The sequence below is a fragment of the Trachurus trachurus genome (genome assembly GCF_905171665.1).
Source record: "Trachurus trachurus genome assembly, chromosome: 21".
Lineage (NCBI taxonomy): Eukaryota > Metazoa > Chordata > Actinopteri > Carangiformes > Carangidae > Trachurus > Trachurus trachurus.
The window spans coordinates 1,888,222-1,906,032 of record NC_139899.1 but is presented as its reverse complement, the minus strand read 5'-3'; the positions used below and the strand labels follow the sequence as shown (position 1 = coordinate 1,906,032).

The following is a 17,811-nucleotide window of genomic DNA, read 5'->3' as shown; positions in this document are numbered from 1 at the left end:
TTTAAATATCTTACAGTTCATTGCTTGCTGTCTAAAACTGCTATTGCAATTACAATTTCTTTTCAGCTTAGCTACTTTTAACATTTAAAAAAAATCATGTACAGTCTTACTATCATATCATATCTGAGGTTAAATGAACTTACAGCCTACTACCTCAGTGATGACAAACAGATTTCTCATTCAAATCTCCAACTTAATGTATTATGCATAAAAACGTGCAGATCAGACAAGACAGGTTGTTGGATGTAACGAAATAGCCTGTTTTTTTTTTTTACAACTATAAAAATATCATTTTTCAAGCATTTATGGATACACATGATTTAGTTTTGTATCTAAATCTAAACCTTTTTTAAACATAAGTCTTTGAACCTGTCTTTGGATCTATTATCTTTAACAGTGCGTGGAGCCTCCAGCAGGGGGCGGACTCCCCCGTCCCGCGCGGTGTGGCGTCAACCACTGAGGAAGAACGACGCTCTGGTTTTTTTCAATTAAACATGGCCGCCTCCTTTATGAGCGAGCAGAGTGAACGTAGTATTTATTTTCTCTGTTAAGGTGTCCACATTAATACACTTGTTATAATAGAGTTAATAGCTGTTGTTCCAACGAAGTGTCGAGCCTCTCAAGCTGTAAGTAGCCAGTACACACCTTTTAGCATCACGTCAGAGCAGCTTGTTGGGTTAGCATTGCGGTTAGCATGGCGCTAGTCACTTGTTAGCTGAGACTTGAGAGTTGGTGTTTGTGATATTTGAAGACTTTCTACGAACGTTTTATGATAAATACATTGAACTGTATAGTTGTTAGTTTAATCAATAACACATAGCGCGCCAACGCAAACCCCACACTGTCAAAACAAGCTGAATCTGACTGTGATACATCTTGGCGGGTTCAGATATTTACAACAGAAACGATTGTGTGCTCTCAGAAGTCCCAGTGTCCAGCAGCTCTGTTTGGAGACTATGTTATCTACAAAGTGACAGAAGCAGAGCATCATCATGGATCTGTCTTCAGAAGAGGGGGAAACCTCCCGTGTCATTGATATGACCACCAGTGAGAAGGTAAGACTGTGATGTTCACGACCTAAAGATGCGTTCAAGATCTAGGCTAATGCTTATATTGACATATCAGAAATATTTAGTGGTGACACCAGACACTGACAGGGCTTATATAGCAGTGGAAAGTGTAAGTAATCACTGCACCGTAGTCTGAGCCTGTTCTTATGAGACAATCTCATCCACCACAGACTGTAATTATCTGTTGAATAACGGCACCAATTAATAAGATATTGAGACATTTAACAATATTGTCATAAGCGTTGTCAGGATCACCGATCTGTCAAAGTCCTGGCATCCTTCACTTTCAAACCTTTAGACCTTTTCCAGATATTAAAACTTGTTCTTACCTGTAGGGTGATGGTCAGAATAGTAGAGGTTAAGATTAAAGCTGAAAAAGCAAATGAAAGTTCAGCACTGCACAATTAATAACTATAAATGGACAATATCCACACATGTAAACATGTCTGGATGTAGCGTTGACCTGCAGGTTAGACAAAAAAAAACTATGCTGCTGCACTTTATAGATCAGAAATACTATAATCATTTTGATTTGGATAAAGAGATACCAGGCCTTCTTTGTGTTGTGACAATAACATGTATGCTCCTTCTATAAAGAGAGGCTCATAAGTTTTCCTTTTGCCTTTCAGGTGGTGGAGCTCCTGAATCAGGCTGCTCTGATACCCACCGATGAAAAGCTAACTGTGCTCAAACAGGTTTGTGCTCTGAGTTTATCTGAGATCATATAAGAAGTGTTGATAAAAAGCATTTTCATGATCACAATCTCTGCATTTGCATTTGCGTTTTCTAGCATTCACTTGAATATTAACATCGCAATGTATTTTAATCCATCCTGGCTGCATCCATGTTCTATGGCTGAGATGTGAACCACGGTATGAATAGGACACTGCTGAACAGTTCTTTTATTTCCAGGTCCAGGAGCTGATCATCAACAAAGATCCTTCTCTTCTTGACAATTTCTTGGATGTAAGTCAACCTGTGCACAGTGTTCTCAACTAATTGTTGTGTGTTTTACGTGTAATATTGAATTTAAAATGCACAGCACAGTTAATCTGTATCAAACTTGATTCATAATTCTGTGAATGGGCTTTTCGTCCTGTAGGAGATCATCGCTTTTCAGACTGACAAGTCTATTGAAGTGAGAAAGTTTGTCATCGGCTTCATAGAGGAAGCATGGTGAGTTGACTGGTCTCATGGTTTTGTGAGAGAATCTGTGTCACAGCTTTCTCCATGTTTGACTGTTTTATTGTGTTTATTCTCTTTCAAGTAAAAGAGACAACGAGCTGCTCCTCAGACTCATCGCCAACCTGAACATGTTGCTGAAGGATGAAAGTGTGAATGTGGTGAAGAAAGCCATCCTCACTCTCACCCATGTCTACAAAGTCACTCTGCAGGTTAATACAGTATCAATTATACATCTGATTTTTCATTATTTCATTTCATTACCTCAGTCTGACTCTTTACTCTTGTGTCTCTTTCATGACAGTGGTTGGTTCGTGGTAAAACAGTATCAGACATGCAGGAGGCGTGCTGGGATCTGGTCACGCAGATGAAAGGGGACGTTCTGGCCTCGCTGGATTCTGAAAACGATGGCGTGCGCACTCATGCGATCAAGTTCACAGAATCGCTAATCATCACTCTGTCGCCACGGACGTCCGACTCCGACGTCCCCAAACGACAGGAGGGTGACATCAGCCTGGATAAAGTTCCCAAAGATCACTCCTACATTCGATACGGTACGGAATAAAAAATCCTGACACAAGGAAGATTATATATTTTTAAAGGGATATTTCAACATTTTGGACTAATTGGTCGGTGCAAGCTATTTCAGAACGGCCGAGCCGCGAGCTGCTCAGAGCTATGCTACGGAGGCTCATGGGATTTCTTGATTGCCCTCATCAAACTCAATCCAACAACTCCAAAACGCTCTGGTGGACAAGTTGTGACCTGCACATTCACCACGCTATGAGATAATAACAGAACGTTACAAGACAGAGTTGTTTTCGAGGTAAATTCATGCAAAACCACTGATGCGTTTTCCCGTCGGGGGCAGTTTTTTGTCAAGCAGTCTCTGCATTTACCTCCAAAACAACTCTGTCTCGTAATGTTCCATTATTATCTCATAGCGTGGTGAATGTGCAGGTCACAACTTGTCAATGACAGCGTTTTGGAGTTGTTGGATTGTGTATTTGATGAGTTTGATGAGGGAAACCAAGAAATCCCATTAGCCTCCGTAGCGTAGCTCTGAGCAGCTCGCGGCTCTGCTCCGCCGTTCTAAAAACAGCTTGCACCGACAGTTAAAGATAACGAACCTACTCCTAAAACTATAGGGATTATGGCAATGGGCCAGTTTCAGGGTTCCTACGCAAGTATGGAAAGTATGGAATTTGATATTATACATTTCCAGGTCTGGAAAAGTATGGAAAATGGAAATTATTGTATGGAAATATATTTATCTTAATATCTTATCTGGGTTTGGTCTTATCTGAAGTTATCTGGGTTAATTATTTGTGTATGTGCTACCTATAGCTAAAATCTCCTGGAAATTATTTGGTTACATAATGGCATACACGTTCAGAATACAAATGAAAACAAATGATTAATTGCATGATTTTTTTTATATAATGCACAACTATTTACTCAAATATCACAAATTATTAGAATTTTTTACCGAGAAATCTGGAAATTAGGGTCTGGAAAAAGTATGGAATTTGGAAATTTCAAATGTGTAGGAACCCTGCAGTTTGCCAAAATGTTGAAATAACCCTTTAATCCAATCCAGTCTTCCTCTTTGTCCTAATGCCACTTTCGTTTCTCACCAGATGTCCTGTGTGAGGAGGGGAAGTCTGCGCTGGAGAAGCTGCTGAAGTTCATGGTCCACCCGGCCATTTCCAGTATCAACCTCACCACAGCACTGGGCTCACTGGCCACCATCGCTCGCCAGAGGCCGATGTTCATGTCAGAGGTCGTTCAAGCATATGAGACACTGCATGGTAAGTGTTGTGTAATATAGACATCATAAAACAACTATTTTTCAGGGCTTTTATGCCTTTAATTGATAGGACAGTCAGAAGGAGACAGAGAGGGGGAATGACATGCAGCTATACATCACCCCATAAAACACCAGTTTAACTGTTGATGTGTGAATGTGATATTCATTTTAAAAATGCATTGTCTGAGATTTTATACTCTAAATTGCTGTTTTCAACACATAAGTCCATAATTCTTCCCCTTCTCTGTATGTTTGAACCTTTTTAGCCAACCTGCCGCCCACTCTGGCCAAGTCTCAGGTGAGCAGCGTGAGGAAGAACCTGAAGCTGCACCTGGTGGCCGTCCTCAAGCATCCCTGCAGTGTGGAGTTCCAGGGTCAGATCAGCACCCTGCTGCTGGACCTGGGGATGCCCCAGAGCGAAATAACCCGCTCCACACCCGCACTGAGAGAGCAGCGCAAGAGGCCCCGCCACGAACAATACACAGAGGGGAAAAAAGTCAAAATGGGTGAGCAGTGATCACAGACGTTATGACTGGAGGAGGGATGCCCTGATCGTGTTTGTCTTGTCACTGGTACCCATCATCTATTGGCTGAATTCTAGTCTGACCCCTCGCAGACTCACTGACTTTGAGGCACGTTCACGGGAAGTCTGTGAGTGTGTGAGGGCTGTCAAATCATGAAGCCCTTTGTGTCCCCTTACTTTAAAGGAATAGTTCAACATTTTGGCAAATTGGCCCATTACCATACTCCCTATAGTTTTAGGAGTAGGTTTGTTACCTTTAATTGCCGATGTAAGCTGTTTTTAGAACGGCGGAGCAGAGCCGTGAGCTGCTCAGAGCTACGCTATGAGATAATAACGGAACATTACGAGTTGTTTTCGAGGTAAATTCATGCAAAACCGCTGATCCCGTCAGGAGCAGTTTTTCGGCAAGCAGCCTCTGCATTTGCCTCAAAAACAACTCTGTCTCGTAATGTTCCATTATTATCTCACTATTTGTCCACAAGATTGTGTATTTGATGAGTTTGATGAGGGAAACCAAGAAATCCCATGAGCCTAGCTCTGAGCAGCTCACGGTTCTGCTCTGCCGTTCTAAAAATAGCTTGCACCGACAATTAAAGGTAACGAACCTACTGCTATACCTACTACTATAGGGATTATGGCAAGGGGCCAATTTGCCAAAATGGTGAACTATCCCTTTAACACTGACCTACTAATCAGATATTTTTAATGAAAATCAGCTAGTAATTATCAACAGCCAATCAATCAGGGCATCCCCTAGCCTAGATTGTAATAACTAGTATGCAGATATCTAGTGTGGTGACTCACTTTGGACAGTATTTCTGACATTCTGCTCCTCTTTATCTCAGAGCCAACCCTGATTGAAGATGACGAGGACAAAGAGGAGCCCGCCCCTCTCACGGCCCCGAAACCAGCAGCTGCTCCAGTCGCACAGTCGGCCATCGACCTCACAGCTGAGTTCCTGCACCCGCTGCTCAGCCCCGAGAACGTCGCCAACCTGGTGAGCAGAAGTGGAGGCCGTCTGAGCCGGTTGTTTCCCTCCCTGTGTGACACCTCAGCTGATATGTCTGTGTGGTTGTTCAGGTGCTGATCAGCATGGTGTATCTGCCCGACGTCATGCCAGCATCCTTCCAGGCCACGTACACGCCTGTGGAGTCAGCAGGCACTGACGCCCAAATCAAACATCTGGCCAGGCTGATGGCTACACAGATGACAGCAGCTGGGATCGGTCCAGGTCGGTGACAAACACACACACACACACACACACCATGAAAGAATTTCATCCATTGAGTTTCCTTTGGTTTTGTTTGTTTGTTTTTGAAAGAGTGAAACATCATCATCTGTAATCTGTGCATTTCACATCTGTATCCACTAAACCCAGTTACTGTATTTACTTCAAAATCTCAGGGCTTGAGCAGTGCAAAGCCCGGGAGGACGATGCAGGCAAAGAGACGGCTAATGATGAGGACTCTGGAGCTAAAGACCTGCTCATCAAGCGCAAGCTTCCCGGCGTGATGATGGGCCAGGCCATCTCTGTGGTGGGGGGCTACGCAGAAAAGGCTCCGACCACTGAGGCGGCGCCCACTGCAGTCGTCAAGAGGCTTCCTGAGCCCATCCTTCCTACTGCACAGACCAAGTGAGTCCTGGAAGAAGTATTAAAGGGGACTTATTATGAAAATTTCACTTCTTGAAGGCTCTTCAACATATATATTTCACATGCGCTTGCTGTACAAGCTGCAGTCAGTTGCTCCCGCGTGTATGTATCCTATGGATATGGAAACTTTCTTCTCGACCAGTAAAATCTGTAATGTTCAGGCTCCATGTAGTTTTACGAGCTGTTCCCTCAATCATGCAACTAGGATTTAAATTTGCATAATACCACCCCTACCTGGGACCGGTAGAAGGGGTGGGGTGGGGCAAGCAGTGGTTCATTTGCATTTTCTTTTTTTTCCACAGAGAAATAGAAACAGCCTTTATTCAGAAACTGAACCATCAGGACTTCTATAACTTTGTGATGTGACAACAAAGCAGTCACTGGCTCTTAGCCGAGCCAAAAGCCCCACCCACCCTGCATTTATAGATTTCTCTATGTATTTTCCTGAAATGTGTGATATCTTTTTTTTTTATTATGATTATTGGTGAAGTTAAGTAATAGACAAGGTAACATAAGGGACAAATATGTTACAACATAAGGACTAAACATACAAACAGTCGACCTAAGTACATGGTCGGCACAAGGGACAGGCACTGAAAGCAGCCGTTCTGAACAGGGCTGTTGTGAGAGGATGAAAGGAGTTGTGATGTTTGATCCTTGGGGTATTTTGTCCAAAGCATGTCACAGACATGTCTTTAAGACACCTGGGGACTATTTTAATTTGTGGAAAAGTGGCAGAACTCTCACTTATTTCCTTACGCGATTGTGTTCTCTTCCAGGATGACGGGGGCCAGCGGGAGGAAAAAAGTGTTCCGGTTGTCAGATGTGGTTCAGCCGTTATCCGACACTCAGATTGAGACGTTGACCTCCAGAGCCGTCAAACGCATCCTGCATTCAGAGAAAGCTATCGCTCAAAGTGGCATGTCTCATGTAAGTGGCCACCCCAACCCACGCAAGATTTTTTTTAATCCTCTTATAAAGATGGAGACACACTTGAGGCAAAACCAGAGTGTGTATTCAGAAGTTAATCAGAGTAATTCTGCCCACCAGGTCCGAGTGAAGCTCCTCTCCAGGCTGGTGACGCAGTTTGAAGGGATGATGAAAGAGGACGTGCTGGAGTTCATCCTAGACGACATCCGGACCAGGAGCGACTTGGCCTTTTCTCTCCTCTATCAAGAGTACAACACTTACCTGGGCCAGCTGCCCACCGGGCTGCTGGACAGCTACGACCACTGTCTCTACACGCTGCTGTCCGGCCTGCAGGAGAAACCCGAGCAGAGGGACGGGTGAGGACGCACATTCATCATTCCTTCACGTTTTCTGTTCTCTATAGCTCTCATTATTATTATCTTATCTTATTTATTATTATTGTTTTGCATTTTTCATTCATGCATGTATTTTTCCTCTCCTATATTTACTGTATAATCACTCTACTGATTTTTTTATTATTCCCTATTTTCTTGTCTTTACTTGTAACAAATTTGGATTTTGCATATGTTCTTCTTGGATGAGGTTTTTATATAAGCCCTTTTGGGTTTCACCCCCCCCCCCCTTTGCACATCCCAATCACAATGATTATTCCTACTATTTTAAATGATATGTTAGTGCAAAATAAATAAATATATCTACGTATATATTTGAGCCAGACAACAATAGGGAGCCTACACTGAGTCATTTTTTGTTTTTACTTTCAGACTTTTCACCAAACTGGTTCTGGAGGCTCCGATTATAACAGAATCAGCTCTGGAAGTGATCAGACGTTACTGTGAGGACGAGGTAAGTGGCAGGTGACAGACAGGACTCCTCGTACAGCGTTAACCTCCTGACATGCTCCTGACTCAGCTCTGTGTCGTTGCCTTGGTTTCAGTCCCGGGTCTACCTGGGCATGACCACCCTGAAGGAGCTCATCGTCAAGCGGCCATCGAGGCAGTTCCAGTACCTGCACGTGCTGCTGGATCTCAGCTCGCACGAAAAGGAGAAGGTGAGAATATTTCAGTGAGCCGCTCAGTCCGTCACAGTTTGCGTAGTTGTCATATTCCTCGATACGACCGTGTTGTGTTTTCAGGTGCGGACCACCGCCCTGGCTTTTCTGAAGCGCATGTATGAGAAGGACCAGCTCAGAGACTACATCGAGAAGTTCGCCCTGAACTACATGCAGCTGCTGGTCCACCCCAACCCCCCGTCTCTGCTCTTTGGGGCCGACAAAGACACAGGTTAGAGACACATGGATCATTTAATATGTTGATGATGTTGTTTTACCAAATCAAATCAAATTCTTTCATAAAGCTTGTATTAAAACAGGGCAAACCAAAGGTCAACAGTAGCTGTAACACACTACACTTGAGTTAATATGTAGTTAGATGGATTTTTGTGGACACTGATAGTTATTTACACAGTAAGAACAGATTAAAGGTGTAACATAAAGAAAGCGGTTTGTATAGTAGCATATAAAGGGATAATGCCTGGCCAGGTGTCCAGTTATAATAAGGACAGTTGCTTCTGCGAAGTCCATTAATTACTGATCAATTGGACACCTTGTGGGGCATTATCCCATTTATACCGTGGTCACTTACAAAAGAAATGGATATTAAATCATTTTTTTATATAATTCATTTTGTTTTACAGTCAAAATCATCAAGTTTTCACAAAGAGCAGCTGAGTGGACTGTTTAATATCTCTCGTCTGCACTGCAGGCGAAAAAAATTATGCGTTGAAGAAAACTTGTTGCTCCGAATCTCTGTTGGCATGGTTACCAACTAGCGTTTGAGCCGACTATTATATATTTAGAACTGTCATCAGGTTTTGACTGAAACGTCTCTGTGGGTGTCCATTATCACTTTTTTTTTTTTGTAATGTATTTTATTGATTTCACAAAAACAAACAACGAACCATACAGCACAGACACAGCCAAACTGCAAAACAGAAATACACCAATCCACATACATGAATTGCACATCATACAGCATACAAAATTTTACATGGGGACTATACTGAGAAAAGGAGAAGAGAGCGGAAATAAAAGTATTCTATGACTTATTGATGAAGGCAAAATATGGTCGCCCTTTCTGCAGCAGTTCAACAAGGTCACCAGGAAGGTAATTCAGGAAAGGTTGCCAGACACTATAAAACAAGTCGTCATTGCCCTTTAATGTGGCACTGCGGTGTTCCATAGGAAAAACCTTGAATATGTCCCTGTACCACTGTGTGACTGATGGGGGTACCATTATCACTTTTTAATGGACACCCTGCAGCCAATCAGAATCGAGTACCAGACCACGGTATAAGTAAATGTACTATGTAAGTCTTCTGCCAGATTTATCTCTGCTTCACTTTTCTGATGAATCTATGTCACAAACATATGTTGACACAACCTTTCAGACTCAGTGCTAAATGATGTTATATCAGTGATAATAGAAAGTAGAGTATAATCTTATTTTTTAAAACTTTTGAAGTTGTAGAGGTGATGACCCTGTTACCTTTGTCTGGACTAATGTCCAGTGGTGGCAGCTAGAAACAATGGGTAGCACTTCCTGTTGCTATGATCCTTCCAGCCGGGGACAGACGGTGTTGTGGAGCGAGGGAAACACACATAGTGGGGCAGATAAGCTCATATATGGAAGGAATTGTGCGTTTGAATGACTAAAGCATGAAACTTTCAGCATTTCATCTACATACCCCAAGGTTTAATTTCAGACGTGGAACCACTTTGGTGGCTGACCTTTAGGGGTCTTTAGGGGTCTTTTTCCACATTATTCTCCATTGGAAACCTATGAAAATCTGGGAAGTAAATCATTACCAATAAATTTCTTCACCATTGTGTTTAGGAAGATGTGTAATATCATGTAATAAAATGTTGAAATTCAACTCCAGTGGGAAACCCCCTAAAAAACGACTCAAAGTTGGGGTACCCGTGCAGATTTTGCGAAAATTCCGTGATGTTAAATTTGGCCTTAAATATCTTGTGAGGGGTCAAACTAGGGGTTTTTCATGATTCTGAGTTGATCGCAAACATTAGTTTTTCAGCCAAAACACTCCTTGGTGGAAAAAAAAAGGCCACACCCACTTTTCCTGCTCATCGGAACCCCCACTACCACCAATAGAATGTATTGCAGAGAAGCCATTCCTTAGCATGGCAGAGGTTGTGTTACATATTACTACTAAATACTCAATAATATAACTTATATTCTGTAGCCTTTTTTCTTGTACAACGTTATACAGACGATGAATATAAGTTATATTATTGAGTATTTAGTAGTATTATGTAACACAACCTCTGCAATGCTAAGGAATGGCTTCTCTGTAATGCATTCTATTGGTGGTAGTGGGGGTTCCGATGAGCAGGAAAAGTGGGTGTGGCCTTTTTTTTTCCACCAAGGAGTGTTTTGGGTGTAAAACTAATGTTTGCGATCAACTCAGAATCATGAAAAACCTCTAGTTTGACCCCTCACAAGATATTTAAGGCCAAATTTAACATCACGGAATTTTCGCAAAATCTGCACGGGTACCCCAACTTTGAGTCGTTTTTTAGGGGGTTTCCCACTGGAGTTGAATTTCAACATTTTATTACATGATATAACACATCTTCCTAAACACAATGGTGAAGAAATTTATTGGTAATGATTTACTTCCCAGATTTTCATAGGTTTCCAATGGGGAATAATGTGGAAAAAGACCCCTAAAGACCCCTAAAGGTCAGCCACCAAAGTGGTTCCACGTCTGAAATTAAACCTTGGGGTATGTAGATGAAATGCTGAAAGTTTCATGCTTTAGTCATTCAAACGCACAATTATTTTGCTTATCTGCCCCACTAACATTCACTTTCTCTGCTTGATGTTTTCCTGTCGGCCGATGAAATGAGCAGCTGCCCAGTTCGCAGTGCTGTCAGTAAGCTCACAGTGTTGTGTGTTGTGTGTTTGACACAGAGGTGGCTGCCCCCTGGACCGAAGAGACAGTGAGACAGTGTCTCTTCCTCTACCTGTCCCTGCTTCCTCTCAACCACCGGCTGGTCCACGAGCTTGCGTCCGTCTACACCGAGGCCATCGCTGACATCAAGCGCAGCGTGCTGCGAGCCATAGAGCAGCCTGTAAGTCTCCTCTCACATGGACGTCCACTGACAGTCAGCAGTGTGTGTGGACATGGACAGGTCAACAGCTTGAGGGCAAAAACTGAAACAAACAACTCTCTGAAACCAAACCCATTTACAGTGATATTTAATTTCCAGTGGACATGTTTTAGCTGTTTTATCCAACAGATGTTGCTGGTGAGCTTTCCAACCATCACATCTAGGTTTCCATCTGAGCCGCCCCAGATTCCCTAAAGATTCTGCCCAGCAGGGGGTCGAATCGGGCCTGAGTAATGATGATGAGATCTGAGCCAAAGGCAGAATTTAACCCCAAAACACAAGGCTGTGTGGTCATTAACAGAGTGTGTTCATCACATTGTGTTCGCTGGGAAAGTCTAGCATGACAAAATGAGAGCAAAGTCTGGACTCGATGTTTATCTATTTCTACATGTGGTTTTAAGTGGAAAATAAATGAAAGCTCACAGCGAAACCTAAAGGGATATTTCAAAATTTTGGCAAATTTGCCTATTGCCTTAATCCCTACAGTTTTAGGGGAAAGTTCATTACCTTTAGTTGTCAGTGAATGTTGTTTTTAGATCCACAGGGCAGATATGAGCCCTTCACAGCTCGCTGTATTTCCGGGCTTTCCCTCATCAAACTCATCAAATACAAAATCCAACAACTCCAAAATGCTCCGGTGGACAAGTTGTGACCTGCACATTCACCACACTATGAGATAATAACAGAGTTGTTTTAGAGGGAAATCCGTAACCGGTCCGGAACTACATTCCAGACACGGCTGCTCAGCAGAGAGACTTCAAAAGTGAAAATAGTTCAGAGTTATGCTTCATGTCGTAATGTTACATAACTTGTCCACCAGAGCGTTTTGGAGTTGTTGGATTGTATATTTGACGAGTTTGATCAGGGAAAAGTAGGAATACCATTAGCCTCCGTTGCGTTAGCTGAGCAGCTTGCGTCTCTGCCCCACCGATCTCAAAAAAGCTTGCACGACAATTAAAGGTTATGAACCTACTCCTAAAACTATACGGATTATGGCAATAGGTCAATTTGCCAAAATGTTGAACTATCCCTGTTCAGCTGTTCATGACAAGTCCTCCTCCAAAAGAAAGAAACTAAAATGTGGAAACGATGCTCTCAAATCGATGAATGTATCTCTTGAGTGCTGACATGCTTTCTTACTGTCTGTGTAGATCCGTGGGATGGGGATGAACTCTCCTGAGCTGCTGCTTCTGGTGGAGAACTGTCCTAAAGGAGCAGAGACGTTGGTCACTCGCTGCCTGCACATTTTGACAGATAAAGGTAAATAAACGTTGAGGAAATATGTTGTGTGAAAATGACGTCAACACCTTATCCTGACGCACAGTAGAGGAAGTCAAAAGAGAACTAAGTCTTTCTTCTTCTGCTCAGTTCCTCCGTCTCCAGAGCTGGTGGAGAGGGTGCGAGATCTTTACCACAAGCGAGTGCCAGACGTTCGTTTCCTAATCCCCGTCATCAACGGCCTAGAGAAGGTAACGTTGTCAGAGTCAGCTCAGCCTCCAGAGAGTTACTGGGATTAAGTTAGTCTGTTTTAATGTGTCTTTCGCTCCATAATCATAATACATTTTCTCCTGGATTTTATTTTTTTGTGTTTCTCATGAAGAATGAGGTCATCCAGGCGCTGCCCAAGCTGATCAAACTCAACCCCATTGTAGTGAAGGAGGTGTTCAATCGTCTCCTGGGAACGCAGCACAGTAAGACTCATTTACACCTTTCACCTGTAAAGTTGTAATGTTCCTATTGTTGTTTTAATATATTCAGCTTCCTTTGGGTTTCTTATTTCCCTACTTTGTGGTATCATGTTACCTCTGCTCCTCTGGAGGATTCACTGACGTATGGTGACTGTTGTCTTCCAGGTGAGGGAAGTTCGTCCGTGTCCCCTCTGACCCCAGGAGACCTGCTTATCGCCTTACACAACATAGACTCAACTAAATGTGATATGAAGTCCATCATAAAAGGTTTGTGTTCCGAGATTGAGCCTTTTATTGTCTTTGAGCAGCGTTATCAGCGTCGGTCGGTGCTTCAGTATGTTCACATATACTGTAAGTCACGTACTGTCAGGGTTTAGTTTGACTGAAGCAACAACCACCGTGGAATAAGCCGTTTGATATTTTGTCATGAGTGATGTTCTCATCCGCTGCAGCCAGATTACATTCTGACTGCAGGTAGGGTACATGATCAGAGGATAAAAGTTTGTTTAGAAGTAGATAAAATGATTCTGAAGGGTTAGACATATAAGTCACCAGTGTGCTTCCCTGTTGTGTCTCGGCTGCAGCTACCAACCTGTGCTTTGGAGAGAAGAACGTCTACACCTCCGAGGTGTTGGCGGTGGTGATGCAGCAGCTGATGGAGCACAGCCCCCTCCCCATGCTGCTCATGCGCACCGTCATCCAGTCCCTCACCATGTACCCCCGACTGGGCGGCTTCGTCATGAACATTCTGTCCCGGCTCATTGTGAAGCAGGTCGGCACCAAACTCCAGCCAGTTAGACAGAGTTTCTGCACTGATGTTTTTTTCTCTTGTTGGTACACTGTTCTCTCATGTGTGTGTTTGAGCCTCCTGTGGTCAGATCATGATTTATATAACTAACAAAATCACCAAATACTTAAATAAGCGTGAGGTGTGAGCTGGGATTTCAGATGTATTAAGATATAAATACAGACTATCTTTCTTTTTGTAAGTGATTTTTCACTTTTTAGGCTTTTTGACTTTTAAATTTCACAAAGTGCTGCTCTGTGGGAACTGTTGGTCTAGGCCTCACCATTTAAAGTCCTTTGAGACAATGTATATTATGAATTGGCGCTATAAAAATGAAAATTGAATCGAATTTAGTAGAAACATGATATCCACCCAAAACCTCTATGCAGGATTTCTCCCGTGGCTATGCTATGTTTTTTACCTTAATTAAAAAGCTCCGGAGTAATTGTGATCGTTAACTACATGACTTGTAACTCGTTACGAGTGACAACGGAGGCTCTCTGCCTTCTACCTGGCGTCTCACGGCTGAAAACCAACCTTGCAACATCAGTGTAGTTACTCGGCCGCCGCCCCGGTGTCCCAGCTCTCATCTCTGCACACCACGACACAAACGCGCTGCATAACCCATAATCTTTTGTTTATGACAGTTAAGACTAGGGGTGGGACGATATGGGTAACTCACGATTCGATACTGTGGCGATATTTGGCCCACGATAATGATAATATCACGATACACGATATCTGCGATATTCGATATATTGCAAGAAATTTCATCAACGATATATCACGATATATGTGAATGAAAAAAAAAACATAAAAAGGAAAAAGTCTCATGCATTTATTCCAAAACTTTGTACAATGTACAAATGAATAAACACTGTACAGCTGGAGACATTAAAGTGCATGAACATTAATAACATGTCTTATGTAAACCAAGACAGTGCTTTATGATACTGAAAAGTCAGTAGCAACTTGTTTTATGTAATTTTCCATTCATGGTATTTAAAAATCATTTTCTGTAACATTATAAGACAGCGCCGCCCCCATTTTATACAAGTACAAGTTACAACAACATATTTCAATTGGATTTAGGTCTGAAACATGATTTATTATTTGAAAAAAAAATTGAAAAAAAAAAAATTTTTTTGAATTTTTTTTTTTTTGAAAAAAAAAAATCGATATTTAAATATTGAATATCGATATCGTATCGCGGTATAACGTATCGCGATATATTGCCATATCGATATTTTTGCCCACCCCTAGTTAAGACTACACAAACATACATGCCGTAACATCGTATATGTTATATAACATTATCCACCGCTCCATTTATTGATTTTTCGCCGGCTTCATTGTAAACAAATGCACATGGCCAAGAGGAGGGTTAGCAAAGCAGAGGAAAAGCGATCAGACTACCATAGTTCCTCTTCAAGTAGTTGTCCACAGACATAACCATAAATAGTATCCACTGTTATCATACTTGTTGCTGTGTAACCCTGGTGGCTCTGCTCCTCTGTAGGTGTGGAAGTATCCTAAGGTGTGGGAGGGGTTTGTCAAGTGCTGCCAGAGGACGAAGCCTCAGTCGTTCAGCGTGCTCCTCCAGCTGCCGCCCGCCCAGCTCACCAGCGTGTTTGAACGCTGCCCAGAGATGAGAGACCCTCTTCTCCAGCACGTCCACTCCTTCACACCTCATCAGGTAACAAGTTCTACCAAATGTCACCGTCCAAACTTCTGTTTCCTGTGGGATTGTCCTTATTCACCAACTACCCGTGTTTTTCTGTGCAACAGCAAGCTCACATACCTGCGTCCATCATGACAGTGCTGGAAGCCAATAAAAAACCTCAGCCCAAACCTGCACCGCCTGTCGCGGAGAAAGAGGTAACGGATCAATATGCTGCACACATTTTTCCGTGCTATTAAAGGGACATTGTGTAGGAATTACTCCCATCTAGTGGCCAATGTTATATAGCAACCAACTCAGTCATATTCTTTATGCTGCATTCACATGGAATCGGGCAGATGGACGACAGCCGCTGCACGTAACGGGATGAACAAGCGTCTATGTAAACAAGTGGTCCATCGGCACGAGGCAAAACGATACCTAGTGACAGTATGTTGTCATGGCGATGTCATATTGTTTACCTTACCCCACGTTTTACCGGCCCCCTCTCGACTAAAATGACATCCGGTTTGTTTGCCGTCCACCGTCTGCCTGACTCCACGTGAAAGCAGCAGTGTGACCCTCCATCCTTCCTCACACTACACCGCCGTGATGGTTTTCACAGACGCCACCAGCTCTGTGTATATATGAATGATATGAACGGCAAATTCAAAGCTTACCAGAACACTTCAGTTTTTTGATGGAGGTAATTACTAATTAATAAAACACTACTTTTGAACAAAATAATAATTTTTTGTGAATAGATAACAAGAGAAGTTAGTAAGGATTTATTTGTAATATATGTTGTTACATAACCAACATTAGATTGGCGGCCGTTTACTCACCAGTCTTAACAAGAGCTTCAGTGTTATACACCCTCAGCACTTGGACTCGACAGCAACACACTTTTGGAAAAGGATGAGTCAGTCCAGCCAGTATAGGCTCACTGGTCAGGAGGCTTCAGTAGGAGATAGAAAATGTTAAAAAAAAATCTACTCAGGCTCAGTCTTTGTTACAGCAGCCAGAGTTAAAACTCTGGTGTGGAGACCCCTCTCTCTTTCCTAACTTTCATGTCTCTTTGTCCTTATATTAATAAAGCTAAAAAATGGGAAATAACTTTTAAAAGGGAAACAGGACACAGTAAAGGGGTTACTCTCTACCTTTCTTTGTGAGTAAAGCAAAGAACTGAGATGCTGAATTTGCAATGTATTTGTAACTAAACAGCTGTTAGCCATGTTGCAATAGCAAATTATTTATGGCTCCTTTTAAGAGTCTGTACAGTAGTATCACAGAATTCCTATTTGGCCGACTCTAACTCAACTAACAGAATATATAAAGAAATGTATTGTTGTCAGGGCATTCACTCGTTCACAGTTCAGTCTCTCTGTTTTATGGTACAGGTTGAAGCGATCTCTGCTCCGGCTGCCTCACTTTCAGAGGAGAGTCCCACTGTGACACAGAATGAACCAGAGATCCCAGACCAGCAGGAGCCGGCCGTCGTGAAAGAAGAAGAAGAAGAAGCAATGGAGCAAGAACAGTCAGATCCACCCACACAGGAGGAGAGTGTCAGCTCTGTCTCCCAGGTAAAATGAAGTCACTTGGAATCGTGTACAACTAACCCATCAGATCTGCACTCTGAGTTACCTGTGCATGACTTTGTGGCTAGCTTGTTAGTGCATCATTTATCGGATTAGAAATACATGGTATAAATCACACAAATCTGAAAGAGAATGAAAACCAGTTTTTCTTTTATGTAAAAACATTTAAACATCATATACCTCAGTGGAGTGACTCAAAATAAAATACCTTCAGTTCAAAAAAATAAACATTTTGGAATTGTGTCCATCCTAATCAATGCAAAACTGTATTCAACTTCTTTATCAGGGTTTCCTGCCAGTTGGATTTGGATTTTTAATTAAAATGGTTGTTTCTCTTTAGGTGGAGTTGACAAGGGAAAGTGAAACGCCATCCCCTCAACCAGAACCAGCAGAGGAACCAATGGAGGTGTCCATACCCCAGCCTGGACCCTCAGACCCCCAGGAACCAGAAAAAGATGCTGAAGCGGAGGACACTGGACCTGAGGCTGGAAGTGGCAACGAAGATGTAGAATAACTGCTCAAGACACATGCACTCAAAGGAGAAAAAAGAACATTTCTGTTCTCTGTAAACAGTTTTTGTTTTTTCAGGATTTCTCTTTTTGTATTTGTAGAAAACAGATTTTGAGTAAATTTTGAAAGCATTCCATATGCCTTCATGTTATGGTGAGTTGGCAAATAAATCAAGAAAACACAGGTTTTGTGTCGCTTCAGTTCTTTTTT

At 42.4% G+C, this 17,811-nt stretch overlaps 1 protein-coding gene across 1 annotated transcript; it reads left to right on the top strand.

Annotated features, from left to right (window-relative positions):
- The first annotated feature begins 480 nt into the window (after window positions 1–480).
- On the top strand, window positions 481–17,784 carry sympk (symplekin). The gene is made up of 27 exons (XM_083996201.1): window positions 481–626; window positions 923–1,055; window positions 1,700–1,765; window positions 1,983–2,036; window positions 2,173–2,246; window positions 2,338–2,464; window positions 2,557–2,806; window positions 3,893–4,063; window positions 4,329–4,568; window positions 5,431–5,582; window positions 5,666–5,816; window positions 5,990–6,218; window positions 7,016–7,166; window positions 7,287–7,522; window positions 7,931–8,012; window positions 8,104–8,217; window positions 8,302–8,449; window positions 11,159–11,319; window positions 12,510–12,618; window positions 12,727–12,827; window positions 12,959–13,049; window positions 13,212–13,313; window positions 13,631–13,818; window positions 15,353–15,529; window positions 15,622–15,711; window positions 16,894–17,076; window positions 17,432–17,784. The coding sequence occupies exons 2-27, from the start codon at window positions 993–995 to the stop codon at window positions 17,603–17,605; spliced, it is 3,684 nt and encodes a 1,227-aa protein (XP_083852327.1). The 5' UTR covers window positions 481–626; window positions 923–992; the 3' UTR covers window positions 17,606–17,784.
- The last annotated feature ends 27 nt before the right edge of the window (window positions 17,785–17,811 follow it).

What these genes read in the sequence shown, in the direction of transcription:
- sympk (XM_083996201.1), top strand. Translation starts at nt 993, where the DNA reads ATGGATCTGTCTTCAGAAGAGGGGGAAACCTCCCGTGTCATTGATATG. An exon ending in TCACTCCTACATTCGATACG is followed by an intron (nt 2,807 to 3,892) that starts GTACGGAATAAA and finishes GTTTCTCACCAG; the next exon opens with ATGTCCTGTGTGAGGAGGGG. An exon ending in GCTCGCACGAAAAGGAGAAG is followed by an intron (nt 8,218 to 8,301) that starts GTGAGAATATTT and finishes TTGTGTTTTCAG; the next exon opens with GTGCGGACCACCGCCCTGGC.